Below are 24866 nucleotides of genomic sequence, written 5' to 3' on the forward strand. Positions count from 1 at the left end.
CTTCTCACCGTGTATCATCAGTACAGCGGATATAGGTACTAACCAAGCGGGCATGATCGATTTTGACCTCACACGGTAACGAAAATCTTTGTTCTGTTCACATAATATCAACCTCAATCTAAACATAGTTGTTGTTTTAGGAAATGATTTCGTCGTAGGTTGATGATTAGAGATGTCTCGTTATTTTCCCAAAACAAGAACGATTACTAAAAACATGTGCAAATACTTGTCAAAGAAGTTGGCACTCGTCTCATCCGATATAATTCTATATTCATTGCAACTCTTTTTCTGATAGGAGGCCACTGTGCGTGTGTAATAAGTATAGTTGTATCAATAATTGGCATTGAAATCTTTCATGCATATTTTTTTTTAGATATTTTATTCCGAAAAGAAGCGTTGTGTACGGTGTTTAGCTGACCACATAAATCCTTCTGTACGGTGCATAGTTAAGTTGCTGTACACTGTACACAAAAACAAAATTTTCATACTTGTTTATTACCCAAAAAGTTTCAAGGAATGAGTAATCACAGGTAGGTTTATGATTGGTAACTATTACTTTTGCCATGTATTAGCTTTCTTTCAGGTAAAACATGTAAATGTCTCGACAATTGTATCGAAATTGAAAGTTGGTGTTGACATTCACAACTATTTGCGCATTTACAAGTTAATTGTTCTTATTAGAATATAAAAATTGTCTTAAAAATAGGAAAAAATCGATGCGAAAATTATTTTGGAGAAGGAATTTCAGATGTTGAGAAATGTACACTGAATGTTGATAAAACAAAACAAAGATTTTCGTTACCGTGTCAGTTCAAAATCGTTCATGCCCGCTTGGTTAGTACCTATATCTGCTGTACGATGATACACGGTGCTTCTGATGTCAAGCAACAATCACTTTTTAATTATGATGTAACTTTGCTTAAATTGTGGTAAAACATTTTGGGGAAGCTTGTGTTATTTTAAGTAATGGCGTACAAATTTGCATTCAAGTGTAAATAAGTCTTTTTAAAAATGGCATGTTCCGGCAAAGGAGAGTCTGATGCATGTAGAAGGCTTGAATATGATCAAAAATAATAAAAACAAAATTAAACACACACAATGAATCACTTTATTTAGATTTATTAAACATGTAAGTGGCACAGCAATATCATTGTCCTTGACCATGTATTATTGATATGTTACAGTGGTGTGATCATGTATGCAATGTTGGTTGGTAAACTGCCTTTCACCACAGCCTATACAGACCAATACAGACGCCAGAAGTTATTTCAACAAATAGAGCGGGGCCTGATAGAAGTCCATGAAAGAGAAATGGTTCACCTGACAAAAGGTGCATAAATTAAATTGGGTCAACATTCTAAATCTGTTGCATTTAGACTAACAGTGAACACAGTGTCTCTTGTTAAACCTGGCTTCATGTTTCTGATGTTTTAGTGCTGTGCTATTGAAAACAATATAAAGATAAGGAGATGTGGTATGAATCCCATGACACAAGTTTGTAGGAAGATTTTGAATCACATTGATTTAAGTTAAACACAAAACATTTTTTTGGTAGAGGACATTCTGTGTAACATCAAATTTATTGTAAAGAAGCATGGGAATGTAAATTTTGTAAAAGATGACTTTTTACATCGTGTGTCTACAAAACTTGGAGGCTTTTAACTTAAACTTTCCTTATACCTACTCATTTTTTAACTGGATTTTCGAAGTAAAAATCGGTTATTGATTTGGGGATGTACGGCGGGCGGACAGGCGGCTGCCAAACAGTGTCCGTTCATTTACATGAAAACGCTTTGAAGTAATTTTTTCAAATTTAGATTACTGTGGATTCATTTTTATTCGTGGTATACCAATTTTCGTGGGTTTCGTGGGTCACAGCGAACCACGAATTTAAGAATTCAACGAAGAATAATCCCGAAAAATGTGTATGGAGTCGGATGTTTATTTCCGGTTATGTTATGCAGTTCTAGTATAGTGCTGACTAGCGATAAACATTGTAACATAAGACGTGTTTTTAATGAAAGAAGATACAAGTATTTTGATTAAATCAATAACAAATATATCGAATATCAGTGATACTTTACTTTTTAAAATTGATTAAAACTTTTCATGGAAAATAACTGCAAGTTGTTAATTACCGTGTCATAGTTTGGTTTACTGCATGGTGATTAAAAATCAATAGGATTAAGTACGGGGATATTGCCCGTAGGTAATATTGTTTATGACAGGAACATTTATTTTCACACCTTTTACTTATATGACTGTTTATTATATCGTGATTAGGGAAATGAGCTTTCAATCATAGAGTTTTGAATGCCTTATGAAATTCCGACAAGAATTTATAAATTGTAAAACAAACAAATAATTAGTTGTCTCTGTTCATTATTGTGATAGAAGTTTTCAATGAACACTTTAACCTAGAATGACCAAGCGAAGATTTTGACAATTCAAAACTTTTTCAATGAATTCCTTCTTTTTTGTTTGTTTTATTATTGATCAAACAAGGAGGTTATATGATCTCCTAAATCAAAAAGAAATCCACGAATTACGTATCTGATTTTTTTTCCGTAATCAGCGATCCACGAATTTACGTATACCACGAAACGTCTTTTTTTCTCTATCCACGAAAATTAATACCCACGAAAATAAATGAATCCACAGTATGTTGTTTCCTGTGACTAAATGAAGGTCAAGTTCAAAAGACATTGTATTAATGATAAATGACATTTTGGATTTGTTTTCCTTTTCTTTGGTAAATTGTTGGAAGACAATTTACCAAAGAAAAGGGAAAAAAATCCAAAATGTCATTTTGTGGTAGGTTTGTTTGTTATTCTGTATAAACTAATTTTCTGAATGCTATATATATAATTTTTTTTTTATGAAGTGAACTCCTTTAATTAGATAATAATCTATTTTTATTAAAGGATATATTTCATTACATTAAATTGTGTAGATAAAGATGATAGATAAGTTGCAGATCTGTATTAGTTTGTGACAAATGAAAGAAAAAATATTTGGAACTATTAATTATATTTGATTATAATTTGAAAATAGATATACATTGTGTTACATCATATCTAGTTTTAGAGAACTATTTTTAGTGAAATCATATCTAATGTTAGAGTACTATGTTAAACCATATTTCTATTCAAAGGGAAATAACTCAAACTTATTCCATGAACCGGTAATGATAACAAATTTCTTTATAACTATTTTTTTTAAGTCCTGTGTGTTATGAAGGTAGATGTCACAGTTGTTATGTGGTATTTTATTTTTAATGTGTGTGTTAATGTTTAACTTTTACATGATCCTGTTTGGGGTTCAGATTTGCAAATATCATTTTCTTTATTAATTAGATAATAATCTATTATAAATATTCAATCACAATCCAAATTCAGAGCTGTTTTAAGCTTAAATGTTGTGTCCATACTTGCTCAACTGTTCAGGGTTCGACCTCTGCAGGAAAATCCTGTTTGCTGTCACTCGACAGCCTCTTGTTCTTTCTAAATTTGTTTTTCTTTTTTTTTTTAAATGTCATGTAAAATTTGATCATTATTTTTTACCAGTTTTGTAAAATTGATACACAGATTTATTGCAGTAAGCTTCCTTTTTATTGTCATACTTATATTTTATCTAACATATTTTAGACTTGATTATTGAAACAAAATAAATGGTACCATTTATATTTTGTATGACACCAAAGAACTTTTCACTGAATCTTTACTTTTATGGTACAGGAATAGCAGAAAACTAATGTTCATGCACTCCTCATATGCTGCTCAATTCATAGTTACACACAATTTATATTTTGTCAAACCATAAGGAAACACAAATATTTTCATGGAAAGAGAGATAACTCTGTTTGACTATATTTTCAGATTGTAAAAATTTGCTCAAAAAGTTGTTAGAACCCTCTTGTGATCTTCGTCTTCCATTACTGGATGTAGAAATTCATCCATGGGTGACACAGGGAGTTAAGTCGTCTTTCCATACGTTCCACAAATACCCTAAAGATAAAAACATGAAATCACAGGTAAGTTCTTTTAATAAAACTATTTCTGAAGTGTCAATTAAAAGATCAACATAGTTTAAAAAATAAACAGATTAATGCTTATTATTTGGCAGGTACTGTTAATTCAGAAATTATTGCAAGGTTTTTATTAATGCAAATAATGCTACTGGGTGAGGATTGCAATAATAATAACTGACATTCTGATATCGGATACTTATACAGGGATCTCCATGGATGAAAATTTAATGATGGAGGAACTTTCACCATGACAAAACCCTGTGTCTTCGGCATGATCGAAAGTATTTCATTCCTCCATTTCCATGTAAGGAATGATTAACAGACTGATATCGTGCTTATAATTGCTAACAAAAATGGTGGTGGCTAGCGAAACGAAACAAATTTTGACAATGGCTTGGATTATTTGACAATGGCGGAAGATAATTTAACAATGGCTGGGATCATATTACGATGGCGGAAGATATTTTAACGATGGTAGTGCGCCATCATAAAACAGGTCATGGAGATCCCTGCTTATACATGTATCTGTCACATTCTGATATCTGATACTTATACATGTATCTGTATGAAGCTTTTCCTGAAATCACCATTATCAATCTCACAATTTTGTTCTATTTTCAAAAATCACAAAAATAAATGCCACAATAATTTCTGAATTTACAGTACCGGTATACTGATATTTATCTATTCTCTTAAAAATAAAAATAAAACATTATGTCCCAAATTATTAAGTTAACAAATTGAGGGATAAGAGATGGTCATCAGAGAAATATACACAGCATTGTTTTTAAAAAGTTGTACATCTAGGTACATTTTGGTCACTAGAATTGAAAATGTATAAATAATTTATGACCCTAAGGGTCATATGCCAGTTTTTCAACAGGTATGTGAAATCAAAATCATGGGCTAAAACAATGCTGATCTAGTAATCTAGATAAATTTCATGTCCAAGGGCTGTATTGAACAGTATATCGTGCCTCCCTTTACCTATATCACCATGCTCAGTCACTCCGTAATTCTCATATTACAGCACTGAAATGTGAGCAAAACTTATCAGCGACGTCACAATGTGTGAGGAGAAGTTATCAGCTATGGGTCAATGTCTGAGGACAAGCTTACTTATGTCAAGCGTAAAACTGTCTAAGGGATGGGAAAACAACCAGAAATAGCACGATAGACAGAATATTGTGTTTTCTGTGTATAGATATCGTAAAATATCAGTCGCACGACACAATGTGAAGCTTTTTTGCTCGTTCTGTATGCTCACTTGCTTAAAAAGGTTTACATTGTGGCTCACGGATAATATTTTACAATATTAATGTGTAGAAAACCGCACTAATCTATACATATTTTATCCATATTTCATGACACCTAATTAGTTGTTGTGCTGTTTTTAACATACTACATGTATCAGCAAATAATAATTTGATAGTTTTTGCCCTTGTGATTTACACAAACCTAAAGAGTAGATATAAAAGATTTCTATTTAAAACAATTGCTTTGAAATGATCAACTGTAGAAATTCATATGAATACAATAATTTTACTTTGATAGGAATCACTTGTGTATGATTTACTAGAAACTGAGGTAATACTAATACCTGCAAGTTTTGATGTTAAAACAATTATTGTCAAATTCTTTGTAAATCTCTCCAATACCTAGGCATGGCCATTTTTGTATATCAATGTGAAAATATTTATTTTCACAATGGTTTTTGCTGATGTTTGTTGAATGGACTTTTTGAATCTTTATTTAAAGCTTTTTTTTAGACATATTTGAAAAGAAATCTTCAAAAATAATAAATATTTATCCCAAAAATATGAATGACACATTCATAACATGCAATTTGACATGTCAAGTGTCCATGTTCGGATATTTTACTATGACATTTATTTTATTTTGGCAACAATTCTTTTTATAAATACAGCTTTAGGATTTAAAAAAAGGTGAATCAGTTAGAAAAGAAAAAGTAGGATAAAGCCACATTGATAAATAGAAAAAAAGTATACAATCACACTAGCTTTATTTGGAAGAATCACATGGTACTCCTGTTTTTAGTGTGTGTTTAGTGAAAAGAAATATGAAACAACATGTCACTTGCATACATATGATACTATTAGAATGGGCAAGGATAAGATTTTAAATATATGTATCTCATTGTTTTTTTAATTAAGATCTCAGTTTTAGGTGGAATTTTGAATAAATTATGAGACATCACATGCTATTAATCCATATCTAACACTTTCAATTAAAAACTTGAATTTTGGAATTTTCCCACTTTTGCATGGTACATATAGAATGTAAATGTGTGCTGAAAGTAAAACATGAAATCACCCTTATTTGAGTTAATATAATGCTACACATTTGTATTTGCATGAAAACATTTTCAGAGAGGCAATGGAATTTTCGTAGTCTGTTATTTTTTGCTCTTCTGTTCTGCATTGGTCTGCTTGGTTTAGTTTATATATATGACAGGAAATAACCTTAAAAATTAAAACTGTTTGTTCAGTAACATATTGCTAATGTTGTGTGATTAAATAAAAACAACTATTTACATTTTATACCGGTAATTGATTGTTGATTGTTGGTTGTTTAACGTCCAGTAGCAAATATTTCATGCATGTTCAGGGGAGAACAAATTAACACTAAATACCATAGGTAGGTCCTGTAATAGAGGCTGTTTGATGATTGTCGGGGAAATTTGGACTGCCACCGGAAAATGAAGGTATATTGGATAGGGACAGAAATTTTGACTTGCAACAGGCCACCTATGACCCCTTGATGAGTTGTTGCAAAGGTTCTTAACATGCAGAGAGCATGGCACTTTCTCTGAACACTGCATCAGATTTAATGTCTCCATTCTGAGCTGATATATTTGTACATCCTGCACAGCCAAATGGACGTCCCACTTTGGCAAGGGTTTTACTGTCAGTCTGAAGAAGACCTAAGTGACCATATTTCTATTCCCCAGTCACCCTTTGGGGTTGACATTTTACATAAGAAATAAAAATTGTTATACAGAGGTTGATAGTTATGACTTTTGGTTGCAAGGATATTGGTAGTTATAGATTTGAGGAAAACTATTTTGCAATTTTATAATTTTACATATTTTAAGAGGAAATAATTTCCACCATAAGTGCAAAACCTGTCTTGAATGTCATTAATCATGTCAAGTGATTGATCTATTGATTCACCTGGACGATTGTGAAATTTGGCAAAAGACTAAATTATGTGATAATTCAATATACTTTACAATATGGCTATGAATATCCTGCAAATTGAACAATGCAAGTGAGCAAGACTGGTTCAAGTTTCAGCGCTGTGCAATCTTAGCTGAGTCAGTTATAATAACTGAAATTCAAAAATGGCATGAATTCAGACCGTTGGTTTTCTCCTTTGAATTTTTCACATTTTGTCATGCCAGGGTCTTCTTTAGCTTACCAGACTGTATGGGTTTTTCTCATTGTTTAAGGCGGTGCAGTGACATATAGTTTGTCCTTTAGTCACTGGTTGATAGCTGTCTCGTAGGCAAACACATTTATATAATAATTTACCTCTTTTATTTTAAAAATGGCTATTCTTAGAGAATTTGCACAGTCAGTTGAATTTTATTAATAATACACAACTATTTTCAAAACAAAATTATGAATGCTTAGATATCACATTGACATGTTGTTTGCACAATTTTGTTCACTTAACTGTAGAAGGTGGATCTTAATTTGCTTGTACAGCAGCATTGCTTTCAAAGCATTATAGGGTATTGAAGGGAATAGTGTGCTTCTTTTTACTCATATTGAGAAAATAGATTTAAAACTAGAGTATTGTGATGCAATTTTATTTGTATCTTTCCAGATATAAACTTATTTTAAACATTTATTTACTTGTAAAAGAGTTACAATCAAAATCATATGTGTGTTAACCAATTTTCTTGCATCTGGTTAGATCAATTTGAATTTTATCTAGATTTATTTAACACTTGCCATGTGTATAAATTTTTATTTCTTAGGTTAAACAACTTGCATCAGATTACATTATCCTGAATTTACCCAAGTCCCAAATGTGCATTTTTTTTAATAAAAATCCAAAGATTTGATTTCAAAGAAACTTTCACAGAATCTTTAGCATTTAATGTTATTGTGCACAACCTATATTATTTTTTGATCCAAAAGATTTTTCCTCTTGTAAAATATGCTATTTGCCATCTACAAAAGTGGTAAACATCTTGTATCAAAAACAACTCCTAAAACAATGACTTTATTTCAATGAAACTTTTATAAATCTTTCTTATTTAATTCCATTTTGCATCACCTATTTTCTATTTTAACCTGATAGTGTTAGGAGTTTTATGCATCAAAACATGGACATTGCCATATTTATCAAAAAAAATTCTTTGAATTTTTTAGGCACCTGGCAGTTTTTAAACTGCTCTAGATATGATTTGAGTTGAACTAACTAGTTGTGAGAAAATATGAACTAAGTTCAAGAATGTTTGCCTTGACTGGTGTGGCCTCTAATGAGAGAGATATTACCCACATACAAGGGAGAATACCATGTTCTTTCTATCATGTTGTATATGCATGTCTGTACAAAGACAGTATCATTCAGAAAAGACAATTGGCGGACATAGTAGCATGATAGATCAAATATATTTTAAGTATCTTTATGTAGTTTTCTTTGGTCAATAAAATTGGACCACTTTTCTGTGTTTTATAGTTTTAATAGATTTTTTTTATCTGATGGAGAAATGGCAAGGCCATTAATGTCCATAATTGAATACTGTTGAATAGGGACTTTAGGAGCAGTGTATAGTTGAATGGGGACTTTAGGAGCTGCATGTCGTTGAATGTGGAATTTAGGAGCAGTGTATCGTTGAATATGGAATATAGAAGCAGTGTATCATTGAATCGGGACCTTAGGAGCAGCGTATTGTTAAATGGGGACTTTAGGAGCAGTGTATTCAGGGCATAGTGCTTTTTGTAATAATTCATGTTATAAGAATAATTTTTTAATGCATTATAGTTTTCCTTAAGTGTCCTAAATATACCTAGAATGTTTTAGAACTATTTGATTTATATTGATTATAGCATGATTAGAATATTAGATAGCACTGATATGTATGAATAAATGTCCAAGTATGGAATTCTGGGAACCATAATATGTTGCTGGCAAAAAAACCAATTGGTTCCATCCAAATGACTTACCTACATAATTTTGGTGTTTTAAGGTGATAGAAGAGTTATCTTCCTTGCTACAGATGAAAAAGGAAGAGGTGGAGACAACAGTTCATGAGAGTAAATGTGATCAAATATCAGCCATGTTTAATATGATGATGGACTGTAAGAGAGAAGAAAAAGGTATACTGTTTAAAACTTTGATAGAATAATAGTCTGAAGTATTTTAAGGGCTTTAAAAATGAAAATGCTCCAACTTTATGCCTATTTACAACTGTATATATGATGTTTGACTGATGGTTGATGTTGAATGCCTCTTTCAGCACTTTTGGTTATATAACAACCAGTTTTATTGGTGGAGGACGCCAGAGAGATCCATGACATAAGGCAGGAAAACTGACAATCATAGTCTATTAAGATCAGAGTCAAACACACCTGCCTTGAGCTAGACTCAAACTCACAACCATTTATCAGAGAGATCCATGACTTAAGGCAGGAAAACTGACAATCATAGTCTATTAAGATCATAGTCAAACACACCTGCCTTGAGCCAGACTCAAACTCACAACCATTCATCAGAGAGATCCATGACTTAAGACAGGAAAACTGACAATCCTAGTCAATTAAGATCAGAGTTAAACACACCTGCCTTGAGCCAGACTCAAACTCACAACCATTCATCAGAGAGATCCATGACTTAAGGCAGGAAAACTGACAATCCTAGTCAATTAAGATCAGAGTCAAACACACCTGCCATGACTCAAACTCACAACCATTCTGTATTAATTAATGAGATATTATACAATTACTGTCTTTTGATGAGGTAAATATGTGGTTTTATTGACTTTTGAAAAACTGATATTCACTGAGGCCAAAGTGAATATCAGTTTTTCAAAAGTCAATTTAACCGGTATTTAATTAATTATTTACCAAAATCAATTGTAACATTTCCGCATTACTATACATGTAAATGCATGTGACGTTTTGCATGGTGAATATCACAATTCGTCAGGTGAATATGCTGTTTTATTCAAAATCCATTTCAGGGGCCTCGGTGGCCGAGTGGTCTAAATAGTTTCTACTGTAATCACTAGCCAGTCAACACTGAGGTTGTGAGTTCGAACCCTGCTCGTGCGGGTGCACTCGACTCCAATCTTAATTGACTAGGATTGTCAGTTTTCCTATCGAAGGTCAGTGGTTTTCTCCGGGCACCCCGGCTTCCTCCACCAATAAAAACTGGCCGCCACGAAATAGCCCAAAAGTGGTGCTTAAAAGTGGCGTTAAAACACCAAAAAAATCAAAAAAATCAAAATCCATTTCATATAGGAAAACTACTGAAATAATACCAATATGGAATATTTTCATTTATTAGGGCACAGCCGAATGGCGGGTCGTCCTATAGTGATAAGTCTGTCCGTCTGTAACAAATTGTGTCCCCTCTATATCTAGAGAACCGTTATGATTTCATACTTTATATTAACCAACACCAGAGGGTGTGTCATAATGTTTGTACAACTTCCTAGGTCAAAGGTCAAGGTCAAAAACTTTGGTTTCAGTTGACAACCCCATGTCCTATGGTAAAGATCGTGTCCTCTCTATATCTTGAGAACCTTTATGATTTCAAAGTTTATACTTCACATGTATATTAACCAACACCAGAGGGTGTGTCATAATGTATGTACAACTTCCTAGGTCAAAGGTCAAGGTCAAAAACTTTGGTTTCAGTTGACAACCCCATGTCCTATGGTAAAGATCCTGTCCACTCTATATCTTGAGGACCGTTATAATTTCAAAGTTTATACTTGACATGTATATTAAACAAAACCAGAGGGTGTGTCATAATGTATGTATAAATGTACAACTTCCTAGGTCAAAGGTCAAGGTCAAAAACTTTGGTTTCAGATGACAACCCCATGTCCTTTGGTAAAGATACAAATTTTTTAGCACACGTTATTCACAGCGGGGCCCACAGAGATGACTCCCATCTTAATGATGTCTAGTTTCTTTAGTAAGGCAATATCGGTTTTGGCAAAATTCATTGTTTGCAGTAACTGTTGCCTTTATCTAAAGGAAGGCAAATAAACCAGGAAATAAATTTTGCTCAAAATTTTCTGAAAACCATAAAAGTTGTAGTAATGATTTGTATTGTATAACTTGTTATGAATATTTTTAGGTATTTTTGATATTGATTATACTGTGTACCAAATGCCACCACCAGAGAAAAAAACCAAACGGAAGAAAAAACATCATTCACATTCAAAAGTAGAAAGAGAAGTACAAAAAGGTAAAAGGTCACGATATAAGCACCACTGTATGAAGATCTTTCTATATATTAAGGAATTAGTTCGAAATGCAGTGAAATGTCTTCCTTGATCTATTGTAAACATAATGCTACACAAAGACAACAACATCGTAGATTACTGCAAGGGGTTACAAAGGTTAACAAGACGTAACGTCACAATAATTGATTTGACAACGTCACAATAATTGATTTGACAACGTTAAAATGAAAGTGAAAGTAAAAGTTAATAATGAATTGTCAGTTTCTTTTCCAAAATGGACAACACCTCACAGGACATTCCGTACCATTCCATTGTCTTGTTAACCTTTGTAACCCCATATGCACCTCATTTTATGTACTTCAGTATTTGTTTTCTATGTTTAAATTGTCCTGAAGACGCCACCGTAAGTGGCGAAACATGTAGACCATAATAAAGATTTTCCTTGCAGTAATCTACGATGTTGTCTTTGTGTAGCATTATTTTCCTGAGGTTTTAAGACAACCACAGCATACCTCCGGGTATCCATCCTGATTACTCTCTACCAGCCTGTACCGTTAGAAGGTGTTGGTTCACTCGATGCAACTTATTGTAAACATAAATAAATTGTATCAAGTCAAAGGCATAATTGCTTTTGCAATGAAATCTATTAATTGATAATGTGAATGAACTAATCTACTTGGGCAAGACATTTAACTGAGAGATCTTTGATTAGGTAGTTTAAACTGACAAAACTACTCTGATTTCACAAGATACTGAATCTGACATTACATCTAAGTAAAGGGAGATTAATTAAACACATCAATATAAAGAAACCCCTATTCGGATTGGCTACACGAGGTGTCGAAAATTTTAATGTCATAAAAATAAGGAGATATGGTACGATTTCCAATGAAAAAAAAAAAGATGTGGTATGATTTCCAGTGAAAAAAATAAGAAGATGTGGTATGATTTCCAATGAAAAAAATAAGGAGATGTGGTATGATTTCCAATGAAAAAAATAAAGAGATGTGGTATGATTTCCAATGATAAAAATAAGGAGATGTGGTATGATTTCCAATGAAAAAAATAAGGAGATATGGTGTGATTTCCAATGAAAAAAATAAGGAGATGTGGTATGATTTCCAATGAAAAAAAAACAAGGAGATGTGGTATGATTTCCAATGAAAAAATAAGGAGATGTGGTATGATTTCAAATGAAAAAAATAAGGAGATGTGGTATGATTTCCATTAAAAAAAATAAGGAGATGTGGTATGATTTCCAATGAAAAAAATAAGAAGATATGGTGTGATTTCCAATGAAAAAAATAAGAAGATGTGGTATGATTTCCAATGAAAAAAATAAGGAGATGTGGTACGATTTCCAATGATAAAAATAAGAAGATGTGGTATGATTTCCAATTATAAAAATAAGGAGATGTGGTATGATTTCCAATGAAAAAAATAAGGAGATATGGTGTGATTTCCAATGAAAAAAATAAGGAAATGTGGTATGATTTCCAATGAAAAAAATAAGGAGATATGGTGTGATTTCCAATGGAAAAAATAAGGAGATGTGGTATGATTTCAAATGAAAAAAATAAGGAGATGTGGTATGATTTCCAATGAAAAAAATAAGGAGATGTGGTACGATTTTAAATGCAAAAAAAATAAGGAGATGTGGTACGATTTCCAATGAAAAAAAACAAGGAGATGTGGTATGATTTCCAATGAAAAAATAAGATGCGGTATGATTTCCAATAAAAAAAAATAAGGAGGTGCGGTATGATTTCCAATGAAAAAAATAAGGAGATGTGGTACAATTTCCAATGAAAAAAAAAATAAGGAGATGTGGTATTATTTCCAATGGAAAAAATTAGGAGATGCGATATGATTTCCAATGAAAAAAAAATAAAATGTTGTATGATTTCCATTGAAAAAATAAGGAGATGTGATATGATTTTCAATAATGTAATTATTCACCAATGACCAAACGATACAGATGTAAACAACTGCAGTTTACCATATGCCTTCAATAATATGCAAAAATAGTGTGTAAAAGGCCCTGGGAAAACAAAGTGTGAAACAATTTAAAAAAAACCCCACCTACTAACAACCTGTATAAGCCAAAAAGAAATGAAACACAGAAAACAACAACAACCATTGAACTACAGGCATCAGGAATTTGGCAGGGTTAAATATGTTTTTGAGCACTTAACACTCCCTTAATCTGTGACAGTGGTGTAACAGCACAACATCAGAAGAAAACTGTAGGAAGCAATTAGTTGTTTTAACAAACAAAATTTTAAAATCTTGATTAATTGCTGCTTGTCAAGAGAGTTCTTATTTTTACAAATTCAGAAAAACGTGAACTTGAAATAAAAACCTTTATATGTGAATCATTGAACCACTAGAACAAACCATTTAGGTTATGCTTGGCCTTGATTACTTGTAATGTTTAAATAAGGTTGACTTACTTTAAATATTTCTAGATTTCAGTCTTAGATTTATGTTATCATAGTAAAATTTAGAGATAACTGTATTGTATTTGAAGCTTTTCGGACGTCCATTGGTAGTTTTACTGTCGCAAATTGAGTTTACCTGGCGACGCGTAGCGGAGAAAGGTAAACGGATATTTGCGACAGTAAAACTACCGATGGACATCCGCAAAGCTTCAAATACAATACAGTTATCTCTATTCTAATGCAAAATAAACAAATCATTGAATTTTAGTCATTATTTCAGTGTAAAATTTTCATTAAACAAAAATTCTGCGAAATGATGTTATCTTCTTTGGCACATAAACTATGTGATGTCATAGGTAAGCTTTCAGCATCAAAGGTAAACACCAGGTGTTTTCTGGCTTCTTGTCTGCTTCAGAATGTAATAAAATTTGATAAAAAGAAAATTTCTAGGTGCAAAATGTAAGTTTGTTGGCTTATTATTGGAGAAATTACATGTCAACACATTACGGAATTCAAAATGTCGGCATTTCCTTAGTTACAGACAGGGAGATAGAGAATTTTACGCTTATTGTCATCCAATCAGAACCATTGATACAAAATAATTGCATTAGAATACATGTTTTTTTCAGAAGTAGAAGTACATGGAGACGAAGGACATGATGATGAACATAAGAAAACTGAGAGTGAACAACACAGAGTCAGCACTGCGTTTGATTTTATGGCTATTTGTAGTGCACCAACATGGCTTGGGCAGGAAAGACGTAGATCCAGGCGACGAAAATCATATTTTCCTCAGCCTTCGCCACTAGCTATGAATGTAAGCTATATATCATAAGAACCAGATAAATTATTCTTAAAAGTTTGGTTTTGTAGCAACATAGCCCATGTATGCTGAAACAGCATTAAACTGCTATCAATAAATCAGTAATGAATTTGCTTAGAATGTGGAGAAGGGGGAGTCGTTGATGATACTTTTATGGAAAATAATTTAATTGACATGACTTAAAGCAAGCATATACATACTGCAGAAACATTATAACACATGTAATGAATTTTGAGTTTGTGTCTTATTTTACAGGAAATTGACTCTTTTCAATGGGAAAATAATAAGGCATGCTTTTTTAAAATTGACAAAAAAATGATATCTTGTAAATAACGAAGGAGCAGGAAAAGTAGAAGAAAAAATTAAAACAAGTTGCACCAAAATACTGCTTGATTTCTTGACAAAGATTAATATCTGAGTTATTATATAAAAGTAAGAATTGTTCCTGGCTATTGCCTTGCAAATCTATTGGAAATCCCTCAAACTATGCAGACAAATGTATGAACCTTGTGTACTGATAAAGTCAGTGGTAGGAACTGTTCTCAATGGAATTACATAATAGAATGTAGAAGATAATTCAATATACTAATGTATCTAAAAGACTAATTAGATAAGCATGATATCAAATTATCCACGAAATTCTGTTATTTATTCAATTCTGATATCATATTACCGATAAGGTAACAACTTTTATCAATGTTCATCATTATTGTGATTGTGGCTTCTAGAATGAATGATGAAATTTCATTATTTACATAACAAATGGAATGACTGAAGGGATAAGATTTTTGTGATTAGAACAGTTACTTTGTAATTAGTTAAAACTATATATCAAGAAATCAGCTTGTTTTTGAAGGTGAAGAAATCAGATACTGCTCAATTTACTAAGTTTAATGCACTGATGTTACCTCTAATGGAGCAATGCATGGAAGACAAAGTCAAATAAAAACAATACTTTATAAATTTGGAACGTCTGTTAGTTTTTCCTGATTTACTTTTATCAGGTATGCTAAAGACCAAAACTTTGAAAACCTTTGGATATATAAATACTAGACGAGCTATATGATCAAATGAGACCTTTAAAAGAATAACCATAACAGTCAAAGGTCAACTTTGCCTTTATCAATTTGGCAAAAATTTGATGAACGATTATTGTAAAATGAGAAAGTATGATAAAAACAATTGTTTGATCCTAAAACTCCCAAAAAATTTGAAAGTATTGGCCTGGTAATTTTGTTGTTAAATGAAATCAGTGGCATTCTAATATGCAAGATGTTGAATGCCTAAGATACATATATGAGATGAAAATTAAAATAACTTCGTATACTGTCTAAACTGTGACAAAATGTTGATATAATTATAGATTATGGATAGTTTTTTAAAAGAGAGGGTGTTTCTCAGCTACAACCTCATCGAAGGGCAATAGCCCTTAAATGAAAAGTAGCCGATAAACATCCTTGAGTGTGAAAGACCATTGATAATCTGTTTATTGCTGTTTTCCTATGTAATGTCAGTGACTTATGTTTATGAAAAACTTGAGTAGCTTGATATGAAAAATTATTGCAAAAAAAAGATCAAATCAAAATTTAGAAAATAGCGATAATGCAATTTTATATGCTTTTTCTGTATATCTTGTTTTAAAGCTGAAATGTATTATGACATTTGTTTACAGAACCCAGATGCTTCATCAGAAGACGTGACAGGAAATGCTGTAGGAGGAGATAACCCCAATCTGCTGTCCATTCATCCTGGTTGTGTTACACCAGGGAGTGCCCAACCCTTCAACAGAAGGTCATTGAGGTCGTCTCGTAGGCGTAAAAGGCCAAGTTCCTGTGGTCCTTCAAACAGAAGATCATTACGTGATAAACTGCCCCATCACAAAGGGTCTAGTAACTCTCAGCCAAGCAGTCCAACGACTTTGATCAGTCCCATCATCACTGTAGATCCACCAAATCACAGCGGAGTAGCTCGTCCAGATAAACTTGATGTGCCTGACTGTTATGGGTCAGTGACATTACAAGTACCAGAACGAACTGTGTCCTTTTCTCACATGAATGATTCAACGTCAAATTTAGACAGTCAGTATTCTGATAGCTCAAATCCTGGGTCAGCCGTTAGTTTCTATTCACCAAATTCCAACGATACATCCGCCTCACACTCAGCTCATGGTTTAACGCCAGACTGGGCAAGGGATGGGGCCTATGAAACTGATAGTCTTGATTCAAAAATATTACCTGAAATTTCAATACCTCTTAAGAGGCCTTTAAGAAGACTAGTGAATCAAGATTCAGTTGAAGCAAGGATTGCCTCAGCTGATATCAAAAGTATTGTAAGACCCAAACAATTGTCAGCAATGCAAAACCAATCACAGCAAAAGCAGAAAAACCATACTCTTCTACCTTGTCAGGAAACAATACAAAAAGATGACAGTTCAGGGATACAACTTCATGCAAGACCACATGTAAATGACAGTTTAAACTTGCCTGGCATTGATAATGCAGATAAAATAGCGGTCAAAATTGAAACAAGTCAAAATGGAAATGATCATTTTCGATTGCCACACAAAGATAGCGTGGATAGTGACGAGAATTCGGGTAATCATTTATTAGGTTTAGCAACAGGAGGTGATTCTTTAGAAGTAGCAAAAACAACTATGCAATGTGTGATGTGTAACAAAAATACCCTGGATTATAATTCAGATTCTACTACAGAGCAAACTGAAGAAAGTGCCGATGAATTAGATCATAGCATTAAAATAATTGAAAATTCTGTGAAACAGATTGTGTTGAATGATAGATGTGATGCAAAAATTGAGCCTGTTGTTGTGAATGTAAATGGTAAAATAACTATGGAGGAATTTTGTGATAAAAGTAGTTCAAAACACAACTCTGTGGAAGATAAGTCCAAATCTGCTTCAGTGAAATCACAACTGGAAGAAATATGCAAGCCATATGTTGTTGATTTAGGAGTACCATATTCTACGAATAATTCACCCAAATATATTGAAACGAATATTGATGCTCCTAATGATGAGATTGTTTCAATACCTCCTTCAAATCGCAGGAAGAGTTCTGGAAACTCTTTGCCGTCTTTCGTGATGCCCAATACTCCTACAAGACAGAAATTCACTTCCCCTATTGCACGAATTGATAGTTTTCACAGTGAGGATTTTGATAATATTGACGATATGAAAATAAAATGTCAATCAAATTCGACAACTCCTGGTTCTGTAAATACTCCCACTTTTCCTTGTTTTGCCTATAAACTTCAGCTGCATAAAAAGAAGAATGCAAAATTAAAGCCATCTAAACAGAAAGAGGAGAATCAGATATATATCAATGATGAAAAGAATTTGTTGGATCGATTTTCAAGGTAAGAGAGGTTTTTCTCAGTGATAGAATGTAAAAAGTATATATTTATTGCTTGATTTCTGATGAATATTGTCCCAATCAGAACTTCAGCTTGCCATTAATGAATGCAATGGACTTAGGCCTACTGTTTCTAGCAGCAGCTTTAACAATGTATTAGTATGTGATTACAATTTTGACATTAGTTTATCTGTTCATTGACCATGGAAATGTATGCTGTTTTAATTTTGTTTTAAGGTAGTTTTACATGAAGTTGTGGTCACATCACCTTGAAACTTCAGACATCATAATTTAATATGATATATATCAGATAAGATATATTTAAAGAATAATCTTTTCATTGGTAATTTGAGATTTGATGATTTTAACGCAATTTTAAAACGTTTTTCACCGATTTTATGTGCTTTCTATACAAATGTGCATCTATTTTGAAAGAATTGATTCAGTAATATTTCCGAAAATAAAACAGATATTTTTTTGCTTCTCAATTTTCATTTATGGTTCAACAACCAAAATCTTTGACATAGCTCATTTATTGTAGTTCATACCTGCCAACCTCTGAAACCTTCAAAGAGGGAGATCTCCCCCTCAGCTATGACAGATGAGGGGGAGATTTTGCGCAAACAACATTTTCAAGTGAAATAATGACCAGTTTATTTATTCATCTACAAAACACATATGAGAGTTAATAGATATATTTTATTTCTTTAAATATGGTTTTATCAAATGTAAGGTGTGTTGATTGATTCTTTCTTTTTTCATCATATTTCATTTACATCCTATTAGGACAGCTTTTCAGTCAGATATCTCTGTTTCAAGTTTCCAACCATATTGTCACAGATGATGCACATTCACATTTCATAAATTTATAATCAAAACATATCTTATAAATTTCAATTCAAACATTGAATAGAAGTATAATTCTTTTATGTGATTTTTAAATTATATTTTCTGTCCTTTATTTTTGGCATACAAAATCATTTAATTGCCGTCCTTTTATGATTCTTTGTTCAATTTGTTTTTAATTTATATTGTTTTTTCAATTCACATTATTTTAAGAAGGCTAACTTAAAACAGGATTAAACAGGGGAAGTAACCCAAAATTTCTTTGAAGTTTTTTCAATAACACAAAGCTTGAAGCAGAAGTCGTTAATGATCGTTAATTAGTACTATGTTAGACACCCAAGCTGTCAAGTGAAGCCATTTAATTTCACATGGTCTGTGATTTACAGGTAATAACAACTCTCGTCAGTGACAAAAAAACGTAATTAATGTTGACTTGTAATTCAAGGTTAAAATATCCAAAAGCGGGAGATTTTATACTCCCGCGCGGGAGGGTACCGGCAAGCGGGAGATTTCCGGAATTTCATCATTTGAGCGGGAGTCTCCCACTCAAAACGGGAGGGTTGGCAGGTATGCTGTAGTTCAACCTTAAAACATATTAACTTGCATTGCTAATTTGAAGTGAATGCATGAATGCTTCATTGTCAATAAAATAGAAGTAAACTGAAAATGAAAAAAAAAGAGAAGAGAATTCATGGTAAAATTGAGTTTCATGTAAGTGGTACAAAACATCTTGTAAATATGTTTCATACAACGAGTAATATTCTTATGGGCCATTTTTACAATTACAATCTGATTATGATAATTGACTATGTGATTGTTGAATATACCAAGATGTAAATACAGAATATGAAAATAAGGAGATGTTGTATTATTGCCAATGAGACAACTATTTATCAGAGTTCAAATGATGTGGATATAAGGAATTATAGGTCACAGTACAGCCTTAAGAATCAATGGGAAAAACCATGGTCAGCTATAAAAGGTCTCTACATGAAAAATATGAAACAATTTAAACAAGAAAACTTACGGTCTAATTTATAACAAAACTATTTCTGAAGAGGTTTAATATTCTCAGCAAACATTGCATGCACCATATTTTATTAGTATACTTTGGTGGAATCTTGAATAAATCTTGCTTCTTAATGTGTTTTCTTTGTTTTCTGTTGGTGTCAAGTTTTGTTGCTGAAGAATTTTTGGATTTTTCTTATTTCTAATTTCCTGGTTTCATCAATATCATTTCATTGATAAAATTACACGTAGAGAATTTAATTCTTCATTTTCCATAAGATAGGAAATCCCTGAATATTGGTGTGCCAAAAAAATATGGACCATGATGAATGGGTTGTCAAATTTAGACTGCCACTAAATAAAGAGAAATTTAGACTGCCACTAGATAAAAAGAAATTTAGACTGCCACTAGATAAAGAGAAATTTAGACTGCCACTAGATAAAGAGAGAAGGTTGGGTAGGATGGAAATAGGGCTTGCAACATTGATTATATAGAACAAACACAAAAAGGAAATAAGATGAAGATGAATTTCATCTTTTCTAAGTTTGTTGATTAATTTGTTTTAACTTTTGTTTGTTTTTTGTTGCAGGAATGAAATTGAGCCAACCTGTTCAGATCCATTGTTAGTTGGATCAGGAAGTGATAAAAGTACATCTGATGAAAACTCTGAGAAACCTCTTCATAGTAGTAAAGCCAAAATCCATCCTATGGACAAAGGTTAGTGGCAATTTCTACATGTCCCAGCACTAAGTGGTGTTTTTTACAGCAAAAATGTTTCAAACTAGTTGAAATTTTCTTGTAATTTATTAATTCAATTGACTTTTTTCATATTACCAACTTTTGACTCGGGATTGTAAAATTTTCGTCAGTTTTACTGTTTTCTGACTATTTTGTCGTGTATAGAAATAATATAACAGTTATTATTGGTGGAGGAAGCTGGAGTGCCTTTCAGTTGGAAAATTTACAGTCTTAGTCAATTAAGATTGGAGTCTTAACACATCTGCCACATGTGGGGTTCTAACTCACCTCAGTGTTGACAGGCTAGCAGTACAGTATTTGAACTACTGAGACCACTTGGCCACTGATGACCCCCCTGCACATGAATAATTGGTCTATTTAAAGGTATTGTATTGTACAACACTATAATACATTAGACAGACTCAAATGTTGTATATGTAAGACAATGAAAATGTGTTGACATCACAGTAAGGATCTACTGCATATTCAAACAATGATTTCAAAGCTGCTTTGATCTTGGAAGTTGTTGAGGGTAAAAGCTAGTAGATTTGGACTGTCCTTTGTGCTGACCATCAAAAAATAGTCTACAGAATTCACTTACAACCACTACACATGTGTGCACAGTTAAAATATTCTGAAGTTATATATAAACTTGATAAAACAAATGAAGCTGTCATCTTATTTATTGCCAGATAGTAAACACGTAGTATATTTCACAACTATCAAAATATAACCCAAAGATACCAGGCTTATGCCAGATGTGCATTTTGTCTACATAAGACTCATCAGTGAAGCTCGATTCAAATACTTGGAAGGTTAAAACAAAAACTAAGTTGAAGACCATTTAAACCGAAAATTTCTAGACGAACAATGACAGTCATCTTATCCTATGCCTCAGAGTAAACACATGTTACACTAGTATATCTTATCCTATGCCTCAGAGTAAACACATGTTACACTAGTATATCTTATCCCATGCCTCAGAGTAAACACATGTTACACTAGTATATCTTATCCCATGCCTCAGAGTAAACACATGTTACACTAGTATATCTTACCCCATGCCTCAGAGTAAACACATGTTACACTAGTATATCTTATCCCATGCCTCAGAGTAAACACATGTTACACTAGTATATCTTATCCCACGCCTCAGAGTAAACACATGTTACACTAGTATATCTTATCCTACGCCTCAGAGTAAACACATGTTACACTAGTATATCTTATCCTACGCCTCAGAGTAAACACATGTTACACTAGTATATCTTATCCTACGCCTCAGAGTAAACACATGTTACACTAGTATATATTATCCCATGCCTCAGAGTAAACACATGTTACACTAGTATATAATGTCACAACTATCAAAATACATATATAAAGAAAAGAACAGCTAAGTTTGAAGGCAAGCTGTACTTAACCTACAATGAGATTTAAAATATTAAAACCATAAGTATCAAAGATTGGCTTTGGCTGGAGAATAAATTGAGAAATAAAAAAGGTGGTCATTTTGAAATCCTATAAGAGATAATAAAGATGTAAAATGAAGTGTGATCTATCTTTCAGATGACAAGGACTCCACAAAAAGCTGCAAATCTTTAAACAAATCTAAATGTACAGTTGATTCTGAACCTATCTGTAATGATATACAGGTGAAAAAACAACAGGTACGTGTGGTGCTGATGGTTGCAACTTCCACCTAGTCTGTACTGTAGAATTATATCTATCACTAGATGTGTAACAGCAATAATAATCACAGTGCTATATATAGTCAAATATTAACTTAGTTTGTGTTATGTCTGCAGAGATTTTAATTAGGATTTGTTAATATCGAAATGGACAAATTATGAGGCCTTCAAAATAACCAAATATATATATCAGTATAAGACAGTGAAACAGATCTAGTAAAAATTATCAATAAGTATCAAAAGTACTATTTCTTGACATTGTAAACTTGGCCTATTAAGATTTGTATTTTGCAAGAACTTCACAGAAAGTTTGCAAACCTTCCAATATGAAGTTGTTTAAAGATTTTTTCCCCATTTCCATATTTTATAATTTCATATTTTTAAATGTTCAGTAAAGACCATTTTCTTTTATTTAAGAAACATTCTGCTAAAACCGAGCCAAAACTTTGCCAATACTTCACAGATGAATTGCACACATGTATAAGATGTGCACCTACACTAATGGTACTGTTTGAGGATTTTTTCACCATTTTTGCTTACCTGGAAACCTGGTCATTTTTCAAAATTTTTAAAAAAAAATGTGTTACTAATCCCTGCAGTTTTCAACCAGATTAGTGAAATTTCATAGAAAGATTGTATACATGTTGATGAAGTTGTGAACCTTTAAGTACTATTTTCGAATTGTTTGGAATTTTTCCCCATTTTTCCTTTCTGAAACTTTATGCAACATAATTTATAAAAGATGATACCAGTTTTGTGTCATCAACTCACCCTGCAGCTAATCCAGATCCTTCAAACTTCACAGATAAACTGGACATATGTTGAAGTTGTGCAACTGTTTTTATTGAATTGTTTGAGAAATTATTTCTCAATTTTCTAAACTCAGGAACTTAGTGTCTTTGTAAAAGTACAGCAAAATTTACAAAAGACATTTTCAATTTTGTGTAATCAACTTTTGCTACAGTTTTCAAACCAGAGTTTTCAATAATTTATTAATATAACTTTTTTTTAATTTTTAAAGAAAGGGTATTAATTCTGTTTTGATTTTTACCTAGTTTAAATAGGGGAGCTGCAATATATTTTATCTATTAAAGGATTTCATCAAAAGCAGTGATTCAAACAGTGTTTCAACACACTGTGGTTGTATCATGCTGCCGCCAGGCATAGCCCTTTAAACAGTGTTTGAACACACTGTGGTTGTATCATGCTGCCGCAAGGCATAGCCCTTTAAACAGTGTTTGAACACACTGTGGTTGTATCATGCTGCCGCCAGGAATAGCCCCTTTAAACAGTGTTTCAACACACTGTGGTTGTATCATGCTGCCGCCAGGCATAGCCCTTTAAACAGTGTTTCAACACACTGTGGTTGTATCATGCTGCCGCCAGGCATAGCCCTTTAAACAGTGTTTCAACACACTGTGGTTGTATCATGCTGCCGCCAGGCATAGCCCTTTAAACTGTGTTTGAACACACTGTGGTTGTATCATGCTGCCGCCAGGCATAGCCCTTTAAACAGTGTTTCAACACACTGTGGTTGTATCATGCTGCCGCCAGGCATAGCCCTTTAAACAGTGTTTCAACACACTGTGGTTGTATCATGCTGCCGCCAGGCATAGCCCTTTAAACAGTGTTTCAACACACTGTGGTTGTATCATGCTGCCGCCAGGCATAGCCCTTTAAACAGTGTTTCAACACACTGTGGTTGTATCATGCTGCCGCCAGGCATAGCCCTTTAAACAGTGTTTGAACACACTGTGGTTGTATCATGCTGCCGCCAGGCATAGCCCTTTAAACAGTGTTTCAACACACTGTGGTTGTATCATGCTGCCGCCAGGCATAGCCCTTTAAACAGTGTTTCAACACACTGTGGTTGTATCATGCTGCCGCCAGGCATAGCCCTTTAAACAGTGTTTCAACACACTGTGGTTGTTTCATGCTGCCGCCAGGCATAGCCCTTTAAACAGTGTTTGAACACACTGTGGTTGTATCATGCTGCCGCCAGGCATAGCCCTTTAAACAGTGTTTGAACACACTGTGGTTGTATCATGCTGTCGCCAGGCATAGCCCTTTAAACAGTGTTTCTTAGGTCAGTATTTGTTTTCATATTTGCCCTCCCCTCTCAATAGGTTTCTTTAGGTTTCTATGGGAGTCTCTTCAAGATTTGAAAATTTTGCTATAAGTACAGGGAAATTTTATAAACTAATTCTGACAGCACCAAACTGAATTTTGATTTAAAAAATAATCAAGATAAACAGGAGTACTTAATCTAATTGCTCATTAATTTTTTGGAATAATTTTCCAATTTGTCGAGATATGGTTGAGGAATAATCTAATAATCTCATTAGGCAAGGTAAGCGATGCAGACTTTTTTATCCTTTCGTCATAATCAATACAGATTTCTTTTGTACATAAGTATGTTATAAGTTTTAAACGTTACAGAAAAATTAATCAGAAAAAAATTTCAGGA

The 24866-nt window shown here is 32.9% G+C and overlaps 1 protein-coding gene across 1 annotated transcript in view; it reads left to right on the forward strand.

Annotated features, from left to right (window-relative positions):
* The window catches only part of LOC127724690 (uncharacterized), a 156268-nt gene that overhangs the window by 118452 nt on the left and 12950 nt on the right, over nt 1-24866 (forward strand). Inside the window, exons 6-13 of the mRNA XM_052231749.1 lie at nt 1185-1330; nt 3879-4033; nt 9255-9384; nt 11375-11485; nt 14554-14741; nt 16420-18119; nt 20560-20687; nt 22278-22378. Coding sequence (XP_052087709.1) covers nt 1185-1330; nt 3879-4033; nt 9255-9384; nt 11375-11485; nt 14554-14741; nt 16420-18119; nt 20560-20687; nt 22278-22378 — 2659 coding nt within the window. The remainder of the gene's footprint in view (nt 1-1184; nt 1331-3878; nt 4034-9254; nt 9385-11374; nt 11486-14553; nt 14742-16419; nt 18120-20559; nt 20688-22277; nt 22379-24866) is intronic.

Source organism: Mytilus californianus, unplaced genomic scaffold (genome assembly GCF_021869535.1).
Source record: "Mytilus californianus isolate M0D057914Y unplaced genomic scaffold, xbMytCali1.0.p SCAF_1, whole genome shotgun sequence".
Taxonomy (NCBI): domain Eukaryota; kingdom Metazoa; phylum Mollusca; class Bivalvia; order Mytilida; family Mytilidae; genus Mytilus; species Mytilus californianus.